The sequence below is a fragment of the Miscanthus floridulus genome, chromosome 16 (genome assembly GCF_019320115.1).
Source record: "Miscanthus floridulus cultivar M001 chromosome 16, ASM1932011v1, whole genome shotgun sequence".
Taxonomy (NCBI): domain Eukaryota; kingdom Viridiplantae; phylum Streptophyta; class Magnoliopsida; order Poales; family Poaceae; genus Miscanthus; species Miscanthus floridulus.
The window spans coordinates 20,544,369-20,556,260 of NC_089595.1; the positions used below are offsets into that span (position 1 = coordinate 20,544,369).

At 46.0% G+C, this 11,892-nt stretch overlaps 1 protein-coding gene across 1 annotated transcript; it reads left to right on the top strand.

Annotated features, from left to right (window-relative positions):
- Positions 1-6,395: 6,395 nt before the first annotated feature.
- LOC136511426 (glutamate--cysteine ligase A, chloroplastic) lies at positions 6,396-11,509 on the top strand. The gene is made up of 16 exons (XM_066505488.1): positions 6,396-6,578; positions 6,675-6,952; positions 7,505-7,655; positions 7,880-7,987; positions 8,367-8,459; positions 8,805-8,888; positions 9,066-9,134; positions 9,207-9,277; positions 9,360-9,428; positions 9,553-9,646; positions 9,789-9,878; positions 9,965-10,045; positions 10,202-10,294; positions 10,607-10,687; positions 10,787-10,856; positions 10,961-11,509. The coding sequence occupies exons 2-16, from the start codon at positions 6,696-6,698 to the stop codon at positions 11,047-11,049; spliced, it is 1,500 nt and encodes a 499-aa protein (XP_066361585.1). The 5' UTR covers positions 6,396-6,578; positions 6,675-6,695; the 3' UTR covers positions 11,050-11,509.
- Positions 11,510-11,892: the final 383 nt, after the last annotated feature.

An 11,892-nucleotide genomic window follows, 5' to 3' on the forward strand; every position in this document is an offset into this window, starting at 1 on the left:
TGAGGCCACAGAGCATGCCGAGAGAGGAGGTGCCCGCAGTGGAGTTGTCATTGCAGATCAGCCGCTTTCATCGGAAGCAAGGGCTGGAATCGAGCTAGTTGAGCGCCTTCATGGTGGTACACCTAGGACTGTCACGATTGCAGGAAGACGTCATGCTATTGATGAGAGTCAGCCATATGGGAAGTCACAACAGCAGTAGCCCCAGCCAGCAGAGCAGACTCAGGAGGATGAGCAAGCCAAGGAGGCCGAGGAGACCGAGCAGGCACCCCAGCCATAGCTACGCCGCTCTGGTCGTACCCGTGTTCTAGTCTCACCGAGGCCATCGACACAGCGGAGGGGATCACGTCTACCGCCTAGACCACAGGGTCCGCCTCCCGTGACCCACCTTGACTTGAGAGCCGCCATAGCCAAGTAGGTTCAGCAGCTGAGGTTTGTAGAGTTTGATGTATGGTTTCCTCCTAGGAGGGATGAGAGAGCATCTGAGCGATTCTACACACCGCTCTAGGAAGATTTCTACAATGCATATCTAAACAGTGGAGCAGTCTTTAGATTTCAGAGAGTCTGTAGCATTGAGGCTATAGCAGCATCAGCTGGAGAGCATATTCGCTCATACCTTACATATCTACCGGGGCTAACTAATTTGATTGGACGAACAGGACTATATGTTCCATCATGGGTTCGTTAGTTCTATGCTTCTCTCTTTGTTGACCCACACCATAACTTTATTCACTTTGCATTCCGAGGCAGAGATTACAGACTAACAAGTCAGAGGGTCAGGGAGATACCAAGGCTACAGGAGCAGCCAGTCAAGTTACATGAGGTCTGTTATGGACAGACAGAGCCTCCTAGGCGTCCTCATGATGGTTTGGTGCCCCCTACAGATCTTGTGCGACACTGCTTCAAGGAGCCCTTTGGCGAGGGCTCACGTAGGAACCCCAGTGATCTTACTCCGACTGCTCGTGTTCTAGAGCCTATTATGAGGAGGACACTGCTTCCCAGGATGGGATACAGGGAGGGCCCGACACGTATCCAGCTATGGCTTCTCAACGCCCTGATGCAGCAGACAGTGTTTGATGTTTGGGATCTTCTTCTGTCTGAGATGGAGGACACGATAGCTGAGGGCTTCAAGGGTCGCAGGCAGCTACCCTATGCTCACTAGATCACTTTCATTATCCTCAAGGCAGTGACAGTTAGGTCACTAGAGATGGTTGCAGAGTACAGAGGTGCTACCAACAAGTTTCCTGCTTATAATATGGCACAGAGGATCAAGCATAGCACGCCATAGGCACCTAGTCAGCGTCGCCATCGTCCAGATATACCAGAGTCTATAGCTCAGCAGGATGAGATCATTAGAGGCATAGCAGCTACTGAGAAGGAGCAGCTTGAGGCACAGCAGGAGGTGAGCAAGCCTAGTGACAGCTCAGACGATGACTACTAGCCTATTCCTCGGATGCCTCCACGCAGACATGATGCAGAGGCCGGTAGTTCTAGCTCTACTCCACCTACACCACAGATGGATCCCGCTTTGATTGCTATCCTTGAGCGGATGCAGCAGGATCAGGCTAGACAGGCTCAGGAGACCGCTACCAACTTTGCACAGTTTTAGGCTCATCAGGACGAGTTCCAGCGACAGCAGCAGGTCCTCCAGCAGCAGCAGCAGCAGATGCATCAGCAGCAGTTACTCATGTAGCAGCAGCTTTTAGGATTCATACAGCATGTAGTGACAGCCATTGGGGCCCCACAGCCATAGCCTTCGCCTCAGATTGGTCAGCCTACTACCACTATGACGATTGCATCAGTATAGCCCAGTGGGCTTCAGAGTCAGGGACAGCCTCTAGCTCAGTTTGCTTCTCCCATAGTACATGTGTCCTAGTGGTTATCCTTTCCAGTGGTAGCCCCGTAGTTCACACCATTTCAGACGGGCTTCACACCGGATCAGTCATCCTCGCTATTTGTGCCTGACACATCAGTCTTCAGGAGTCTTGGAGCATCTTTTAGCGAGTTGACAGGGATGCCTACACTGCCACATATGTATGCCCTAGGTCCTTCTACAGCAGCTCCCGTCGCCGTGACTACTCAGAGGCTCCCTTCTTCCGTCACATCTTCAGATCCTACGATAGACATACCAGCAGCATCACAGGCTGCACCTGCCCCAGCTCAGACCCAGACTGCTTCAGCGATGCTTCCAGCCACAGAGGGTCAGTCAGTACAGAGCTCAGGGTCAGATGATGATGGCACCTAGTTCCAGCTTGCTCCTCGTACCTCAGCGTCCGGCTCGTCCGCTGCAGCCCCATCGACTGACCCTTAGGTTTTGGTGTTTGACGCCAAAGAGGAAGAGGGTTCGAGTATGTAGACTCAGGGGAAGCGATTTTTAGGGGGAGCCTAGTTAGCTGTTAGTATATTATATACATTTAGAGTTTTATTTGTGTGATACACTATTACTATTATGCATTCGTGTGTTTACCTTCATGTATTAAACTATATCTATGTGATAGTGATATCTACGTGATTGTGATATATGACATGTGTGCTCTCTACTTCATAACTATTTATATGTCATATCACTTGTGTTATGCTCATTTGCTTTTGCTTCCGCGCTTTACTCCGATGCAAATGAGCTTCACCACTTGTACTCATGCTTATTTTATATCTTTTGAGTACATCGTGTTAGCTTGGGTCATATAAGCTTGCCTAACTATTTTATTCTTATTGACAAAAACTTATATGAACCAAGCATGTCAAAAATCCCACTCTTTCATATACTCGAGGTGGTATTGTCATCAATCACAAAAAGGAGGAGATTGAAAGCATCTAGGCCCCTAATTGGGTTTCGGTGATTAATGACAATACAAGATTACTATGACTAACGTGTGTTTTGCAGAGGCAATTAAGTTAGGTCATGGTAATGGAGATCGATTGGGCGATTATGGATGTCATGCCCCTACGATGGAAATCATTTCGGTTTTCAAAGGATGGACGACAAGATTAAGGATGACTAGTTATAAGTGTCGATTGAAGTTGGAGAGACACTTAGAGTAGTTTAGGACTTTGTTTTTCTTTTGGCCGTACTATTAAGGGGGGGTATGGACGGGTAGCTTGACCTAGGTGAGTCTAGTGAGTTAGGTGTGGTGCACACTTGCTAAGTCTAACACTAGGTAGCTCCAAAATAGCCCTTAGATCTAATGGAGCAAACTTTATTCTCATATGATCGAGAGTTGGAAGTGAATGGAGGGTCAAGTACTAACCGGACGCTGGATCCGGTGTGACCGGACGCTGGATGCAGGGTCCGGCCAGTTCATTTGACCAAGGAGATTACGTCTGGCGTGACCGGACGCTGAGTGGTCAAGTGACCGGACGCTGAGGTCCAGCGTCCGATCGACTCCAATAAGGTTCCAGAAGAGAAAAATCTGCGACCGAACGCGTCCGGTCAGTACCCTGGGGGTTCAGCGTCCGATCGACTACAGTAAGGTTCCAGTGAGGGTTAAATGCGACCGGACGCGTCCAGTCAGTGATGATCGGACGCTGCCAGCGTCCGGTCAATACTTAATCACTGGTGTGCGGTTTGAACTGACCGGAGCGTCCGTTCAACATGACCGGAGCGTCCGGTCACCCCGCAGAAGCACTTAACGGTTCGCTTTTCAGCCGGTGTTATAAATAGAACCTCCACTCGTGTGTGGGGGTACTTTTGCTCATTCCAAAAGCTGAGAAACATGTTTGTGAGTGCCAAGAAGAGCAAGGTCCTAGTGAGGTGATTGAGATTTGAGAATACAAGAGAGTAGCCTCATTAGTGAAGCAAGAATAGCAAAGTGTGCATCCACCGTTCTCATTAAGCTTGTCGTGGTCAAGTGAGAGTTCGTGCTTGTTATTCTTGGTGATCGCCATCACCTAGACGGCTTGATGGTGATTGGGAGCTTGGTGATCATCCTGCGGAGCTTGTGGATAACCCAACTCAAGTTGTGAGCGGTTGTGGGTGATTCACCGCGATGGAGTGTCAAAGAATTAACCCGTAGAGAGCACTTGATCCTTGTACGGATCAAGGGGGAGCTACACCTTTATACGGGTGCTCCAACGAGGACTAGTGGGGAGTGACGACTCTCCGATACCTCGGCAAAACATCGCCGCGTTTCCTCTCCTCTCTTTACTTTGAGCAATTCAATTCTTGTCATTTACATTCCTAGAATTGCCATGCTAGAGTAGGATTAGAACTAGGTTGCTAAACTTTTGTGCGTTAGATCAATAGAAACACTTCTCTAGGCACAAGGGGTTAATTGGGCTAACCATATGACTTGTTTATTACGAAGAAATTTAGAATTAGCCCAATTCATCCTACTCTTAGACATCTTGATCATTTCAAACGCCACCTAAAAAACGAATAAGTCTTGTATTTTGGGTTACGGTTGTTGAAGACCGTCCTAGTGCAAAAGCTTTGGAGACATTAGTTAAAAATGCTTTCGAGATGCGAAAAGGACACCCAACGGACGGAGTATATGGCCATGCTACCGAAGAAGAGACTCGTATCCGCACGTGGCCAGCCCATTGTTTACCAATGGTTGTGCCGTATATGGGCCTCCCGTGACAGAAAAAGGCCAGAGTCTCAGGGGATCAAAGAAGCGCACGCACTGCAGCAGAGCCCACATGCTCTCCACCTGATCTGATGCTCATCATGTGCTCGCTCGAGCATGGAGGCACGGCCGAACCTGGCCGCGGAAATGCGCAAGGTTCGTTCGCGACTCGCTCATAGCAGGGTGGTGCAGTGCGCAAGGACGGTACACGGGTACAGCCGTACAGCAGCACTGCAGAATTTTTTCTTCTTTAAACACTGTTGGATTCTTCTCTTGTAATCCGTCTTTTTCAACTTACTTTTTTTTCGTTAGAACAGTATTTTTCTCTCACAATAAATCAGTTGGAACAGTGTTTCGACTTGTTTTTTCAGCGAAGCGAACGGGCCCAAACCCGGAGTCCTTAATGGATCAGCTTCCCAGCAAAAGCTCGGCCCAGCAGACGGCATTACAAACAACGCGTAACTCCTGGGCCGGCCCATATACCTAACGACAGGCCGGAAGAGCGATCCAGTCTCCGACCGGAAGGCCTGACCAGAGAGGAGACGATGCTCGCTTCCGACTCCGACCCGCTTCTTCAATCAGAAGGCGTGGCAAGGAAAGTACGACGCTCGTTTCTAAGTCCAACCCGCTTCTTCGACCCAACCTCTGTTTACGCCAAGGTTCGTTCGCAACTCGCTCATATCGGGGTGGTGCAGTGCGCAAGGACGGTACACGGGTACAGCAGCACGGCGGAATTTTTTCTTCTTTAAACACTGCATTTTTTTTTCTGTAAAATTAAACTGATCTCGTTATTTATTACACGGTTCCCGTGAAATTTATGCGTTTCCACGTCTTCCTTCTCGGACCATTTTGTTTGCGCGTGCATGTATGCTGACATGCACCAGCAAAGATGACGGACCAGCGTCGTCGGCAGTTACACTACCTAGGCAGGGACGCCGAATCGAAATCGAAATCGAGAAGACGAATCGCGTGCGGACGCCAGCAACGACGGACGGACGCACGGACGCCCGGGGTTGGTTGCGGTTGCGGTTGCGGTTGCGGCGGCGATTGCATCGCCACGGTAGCGATCCGATCCGTGTCGAACTCGCGCGGCAATTGCAGTCTGAGAAGCCACACCTTCGAATTCGAATTCGAATTCGAGACGAGAAGGTCGTCGGCGTCGGCGTCGAGTGTTGCGTGCCGGCACTAACAAGCATCTCTGATCTGTTACCACCATTGTGTTGCCAGTGGCCTGCCACCGCAGAGGATCCTCGCGCGGGCACCATCTCATCGTCGTCTTCGTCATCAGTGATGATTGAGTGGTCACAGCAGCAGCATCAGTAGAAGAATCGTGTGAGCACACTCACACTTCTGCCAATTAATTAACCCAAAAATCACAGGATCACCACTTCTTCGTTCAGCCTGTTCATAGATTGGTTTCGACAAAAGCTTATTAGCCACGATATAGTATTTTTTTAAAGCACCGGTTCGTCAAGATAATTTTGTTTGTGGAATTAAATGAAGGTAATTTTTATATGAAAATTATAGATCTCGACGAGATCTACAACTTTCTAGTTTTGAGTTTTTTTTTCATTTGAAGTCATTAAGATGCTCAAAAAAAAAATTAATGACATATTTTGACTTAAAGGTATTTTCGACTTTTCACACCGGCAGTTCGACGGCGTTAGAGCTCAAACTTATGTCAGTGGCATGAAGAGCACCAAAAAATTAGAACAGTAACGCTGAAGACCGCTGAACTTTTCTAAACACACGCATTGCAATCTTTTTTTTTATAGCACGCGAGGAATTCCCCTTGAAATAGCGAGCTACGATTCCAGTTCAAGTCGTGAAATAGTGAGCTAAGCCGGCACGAGTATTCTGTCCAGCCCTGCCCATCCCGGGCTCTCTCCCCGTGTCTTCTTACTCCATCCCGCAGTTGTACTGCGCCGGAAGCAGCGCACACGCAGAGGCGGCAGCAGTGGACGCCGACCAACCCTACCCTAGCCTAACCTAGCCTACGGGTGCCGGCGCGGCGAGGTGAGTGGTTCAGTTCACTTCGACGGGTGGCGTCCGCGTATCGGATTGCGCGATTCCCGCTGACTTCCTTTTTTTCATCGGGGTGGATTTTGTCAGGTTCGTTGGCGGTTGGTTTCGATGGCGGTGGCGTCGCGGCTGGCGGTCGCGCGGGTGTCGCCGGACGGCGCGCGCCCCGCGGCTGCAGGGAGGGGGAGGACGAGGGGCCTCGCTGTGGTTCGGCTCCCGCCGGCCGCCATGACAGGGAGGAGGAGGCGCGGCGGGGCCGTCGCGGCCAGTCCCCCCACGGAGGAGGCCGTGCAGATGACGGAGCCGCTCACCAAGGAGGACCTCGTCTCCTACCTCGTCTCCGGGTGCAAGCCCAAGGAGAATTGGAGGTCAGAAGCTTTCCAGATGCTCTCTTTTCTTACGGAGTATTTTATTTTATTTTGGTTCCTCTAGTAGTGGCAGTGGTGGAATGTTTGACGTGGACGAGTAATTCTTTTGGTTGTTTGATACGTATATGTGATATGATGCGTTCTTATAGCCAACAACGCTGTCTAGCTCTAAAATTGAGGTTGCTTTCAATTGCTCCCGGGAGTGCCAAACGTTTGAGATGGATTAGTAATGCCCTGTGCCTTGTAATGATGAGCAGTGATCCGGCTCTAGTGCGTACTGCGTACTAGGATGAATTCATTAGTGTGATGATCACTTGGCCACCATTTCATCTTGTAATTGTGTTCAAGTTATTTGAGTACCAACAATTTGGTCTCGTATTTATTGAAGCTGTCTTTATATTTTCTTTTTTAAAAAGGAAAATATATTTTGAGCATCGACAGTTTGATCTGGTATTTATTGAAGCTGTCCCTGTATTTTATTTTTTTAAAAAAGGAAAATATATTCAGTTGGCTGTTCATTTTATCCCCAAAGTTAACGTCTGTCCTTTACAGAATTGGCACGGAGCATGAAAAGTTTGGTTTCGAAGTCGACACATTACGCCCTATAAAATACGATCAGATTCGCGACATACTGAACGGGCTCGCTGAGAGATTTGATTGGGACAAGATAATGGAAGGAGACAATGTTATCGGCCTCAAGCAGGTACTGTTCCATTTGCTCCTTCCCTTTTGCATGAATATAATGTGGCTGCTATATATCATCCACCAACAATTGAAATTGGATGGAAAGGGCGTTGCACATCATTTCGACGGGTCACTCTCATTCATATGCTTTAGTTGACACAGCTTAACAGAAGGTTGTGCAGGTTTTTCTGAGGCTCTAGTTTATCTTTGTAACCTGTCTGATTTGATCTGTATGGGATGTAGGGAAAGCAAAGCATCTCACTAGAACCTGGAGGCCAATTTGAACTTAGTGGTGCTCCTCTCGAAACATTACATCAAACTTGTGCTGAGGTCAATTCACATCTTTATCAGGTAATTTCTCTTACTGACATTGCATTCCTTGTAGAGCATCTTACGGAAACTATTATCTTAGCTTGTCTGTGTTTCTGTTTGACATTATATAACACTGACCATTCTTTTGCCAGAGATTATACAATAGCAAACTTGTATTGCAAACCAAATGTTAACTGACACCCCTGCCTGCTTACCATGATAATTCTGTTGAGAACTATACCTTTAACTCGAGCATCTTATTGGAGTTTATTTTGTAGTTTTCTTAACACGCTGAGTCGCTGACTAGGGTCTCATGGGAAAATGTTCAAATGCATGGCACCACATTTTATTGTTTCTGCAAGACTCATGCATTTCAGTGCAATTAGGGTATGACCTCAAAGTTTGCCTGTTCTTGAAGGTCAAAGCAGTTGGAGAGGAAATGGGAATAGGATTTCTTGGGCTTGGCTTTCAGCCGAAATGGGCACTGAGTGATATACCAATAATGCCAAAGGTAATTCTGTCCTTTAGCCTTGTAAACTTTTTTTTTAACTTTGTTTTTGTTCCTGGACTGTTAACTACTGCTCGCTAGTCACCTCAACCCATCATACTTGTTATGACTTTTAAGCACAGTATTCTTGATACTAAAATAGTTACATAAGATGCTATCACTAGAAATGCTGTCTTCTGGTACATTTCCCATTGCTGACACAACAATATAGACTTGCTAGTTACCCGTCTAATGTGTTGAGCAGTTAGAAAAAAAGACAACTCATACTGTAGCCCTGTTCAAATATGCCTTAGGCAACGGCTGCTTCTGTTTCCTGTAAAATCTGACAAATCAATCATTGGTTTTTAGGGAAGATACGAAATAATGAGGAATTACATGCCTAAAGTTGGTACTCTTGGCCTTGATATGATGTTCCGGACATGTACTGTGCAGGTGAGCATATTTCTATTTTTTATGTGTGGAGTGCCATTTTCAGAATAACAGTACTCTCCGTTTGAGCTCATCTCAAAAATACTTGAAATTCTATCTATGACATAAGTTGATTCACTAAAGAAGTTAACTGATTTATATTATGATAGTCTTGACAGAAGTTCACTCTTCTGTGTCCAGGTTAATCTTGACTTCAGTTCGGAACAGGATATGATAAGGAAATTTCGCGCTGGCCTTGCACTGCAGCCTGTGGGTATTTTTATTGTCTTCTGTGATAATTTTTTGCTGTTCTCAAATCATCCTGGCTTGTTCATTTAACAGATTGCAACTGCAATATTTGCCAATTCTCCCTTTAAAGAAGGAAAACCAAATGGATTTCTCAGCTTAAGGAGGTATTTACTTGATAGCCATTCAGGGCATACATAAGTTAATTTCATTATCTGCAGTTGTTAACACAGTTGACCTTATGTGCAGCCATATCTGGACAGATACTGATAACAACCGTGCAGGGATGCTCCCTTTTGTCTTCGATAACTCATTTGGGTTCGCATTCCTTTTGAAGTCCCCTGCCCTCCACCTTGAGTGCCATTGATTGATTGCATCATTTCCTTTAAATATATTTTCCATGTGAAACAATCCTGATTATAGTTTCTGTTTGGGGGTGCAGGTTTGAGCAATATGTGGATTATGCATTAGATGTTCCAATGTATTTTGTGTATCGAAATAAAAAGTATATTGACTGCACTGGAATGTCGTTTGAGGTCTATTTCTATCCTTGATGTCCTTTTACTTCTGTAGTACTGTACTGTAAAGGTTTTATTATATTTTTTTCACCCTCCATTTACAAGACACAGTGCTTGGTTTTCATTCATAAAACTCATTTGCTTTGTATTTATTTTGCAGGATTTTATGCAAGGAAAGCTCCCACAGGCTCCTGGGGAGTTGCCTACTCTTAATGATTGGGAGAACCATCTAACAACAATTTTTCCTGAGGTTTACCCTTTTACCTCTTTACAAAATGGCATATCTGTCATTGCTAGGTATCGCAATAACTCTTGTCCTCTGTATTCTGCTTGCAGGTTAGATTAAAGAGATACCTTGAGATGAGAGGTGCTGATGGTGGCCCATGGAGGAGATTGTGTGCGCTGCCTGCATTTTGGGTGTGTGATCTGCTTTCTTTTGAATTTATTTTGTATTTCTGTGCACTGCCTCTGACAGCCACTAGTTAATATGAATATGGGCTCTCTATGGTATTAGTTTATTTCTAGTTTTTGCTAGAAGTTTGATTCAGATTTCTGCTTTATGCGAGTCTACAGGTTGGGCTGCTGTACGATGAGGAATCGTTACAAAGTATTATAGACATGACTTTTGATTGGACAAAGGAGGAAAGAGAGATGCTAAGACGGAAGGTATCTCAAAATAATCGTGCGCCATTCTTTCCGCACAATGTTGGTTTTTCTTTTTCCTTTTTTTCCCTTTTTGTTGGTGGCTCATTTTGGGTTTCAACTCTATAGCCTACCCCAACTTGCTTGGGACTAAAAGGATTTTTTGTTGCTTGGCACAACAGAAAATATTCTTGATAGGGAACTAAAGTTTGGTTTGCCTCACAACTACAATTGTCAAATAGAACTTTACCTTATTCTTGTGATTAGAAATTGTCTATTATAGATAAGAATAAAGTCCACCAGATCTGTTCAGTTTTGCCGTGTTATATTGGTCAGGTACCGTTGACTGGTTTGAAGACACCATTTCGTGATGGATATGTAAGAGATTTAGCTGAGGAAGTTCTAAAACTGGCCAAGGTTAGTAAATTAGAGTACTTTGCGGTGATTTTTTTTCCCCGAAGTAAGGCCAAGTTGATAGAAATGTTTGTAATAATGTTTATGTTGCCCTAACCCCAGAGTGGATTGGAAAGAAGAGGATACAAGGAGGTTGGTTTCCTTAGAGAGGTTGACGAAGTGGTGAGAACAGGTAATGCCATTCAGCTTCCTCTCGTGACTGACCATATTTTAGCTTTGCTGCCACCAATCAACTGTTCTGTTTCTGAAGCTCCTAATTAACTTACCTTGCTACAGGAGTGACACCTGCTGAGAGACTTCTGAATCTGTACGAGACGAAGTGGCAACGCAACGTAGACCATGTTTTCGAGCATTTGTTATACTGATGACTGCCGCCAACGCTGGACAGAACTTGTAGATGTACCCTAATACAAAACCTCATCTTGATTCATTCAACGCCTGAGTCGGAAGGCTCAGTTCAGGCACAGGAGCACGCACAGCTTTTGGTTAGTTGTTGACGGGGGAACCGCTGCACAGCCCGGTGCTGTGCCTACAAATAACTTCGCTTGGAACGGATCACTGTGCTTTGACTTCACCCCCCTGTGTCTCCAGGGAGATGGAACAAACCACTGTTTGTACCGGCCCTTTTTGTTTTCCTTCAGAGATGAAAATGCCGTATGGAAAATAAGTCCCATCTTCTGTACGATGGGAACTGTTTGTTTTTCCCTTCTTTTCTTTCATTCAGGATTGTTGGGATGTTTGTCCGGGGTTAACATGCTAAAGCAATTTCACCGACGATAAATAAACTGACGGTTTGATCCGGAACTGATGGTTTGATCCGGAATTTGCAGTTGTGCATGCCCTTTTCTACCTTGTTTCTAACCAAAATCACTATTGGGTGTGCGTGTTTTGCTAACGCACGCAACGCATGGATGAGAGACGGCGGCAATTGAGTTGTCTGTGCCCAACTGCCCAACTTAACTTTGAAGACGAGCGTTGCTACAGATAGCAACGTCTGTATGCCTATATATGGTCTGATCGCTGGTTTGTTTCTGGGCTAATAAGCTCAACTGGTGCTGGTTTGTTGTGAGAGGAAAATACTGTTGGCTGGCTGATAAGCTCAATGAGCGAACAAGCTGATAATAAAAAGCCCTGTTTGTCTAGCACTTGATCCTGCAGGCGCATCAGTTAGGGCATGTCAGTCTCTGCCCTTGATCAGCTGACCTGAG

What these genes read in the sequence shown, in the direction of transcription:
- LOC136511426 (XM_066505488.1), top strand. Translation starts at nt 6,696, where the DNA reads ATGGCGGTGGCGTCGCGGCTGGCGGTCGCGCGGGTGTCGCCGGACGGC. An exon ending in ATGTTATCGGCCTCAAGCAG is followed by an intron (nt 7,656 to 7,879) that starts GTACTGTTCCAT and finishes TATGGGATGTAG; the next exon opens with GGAAAGCAAAGCATCTCACT. An exon ending in GAGAGATGCTAAGACGGAAG is followed by an intron (nt 10,295 to 10,606) that starts GTATCTCAAAAT and finishes TATATTGGTCAG; the next exon opens with GTACCGTTGACTGGTTTGAA.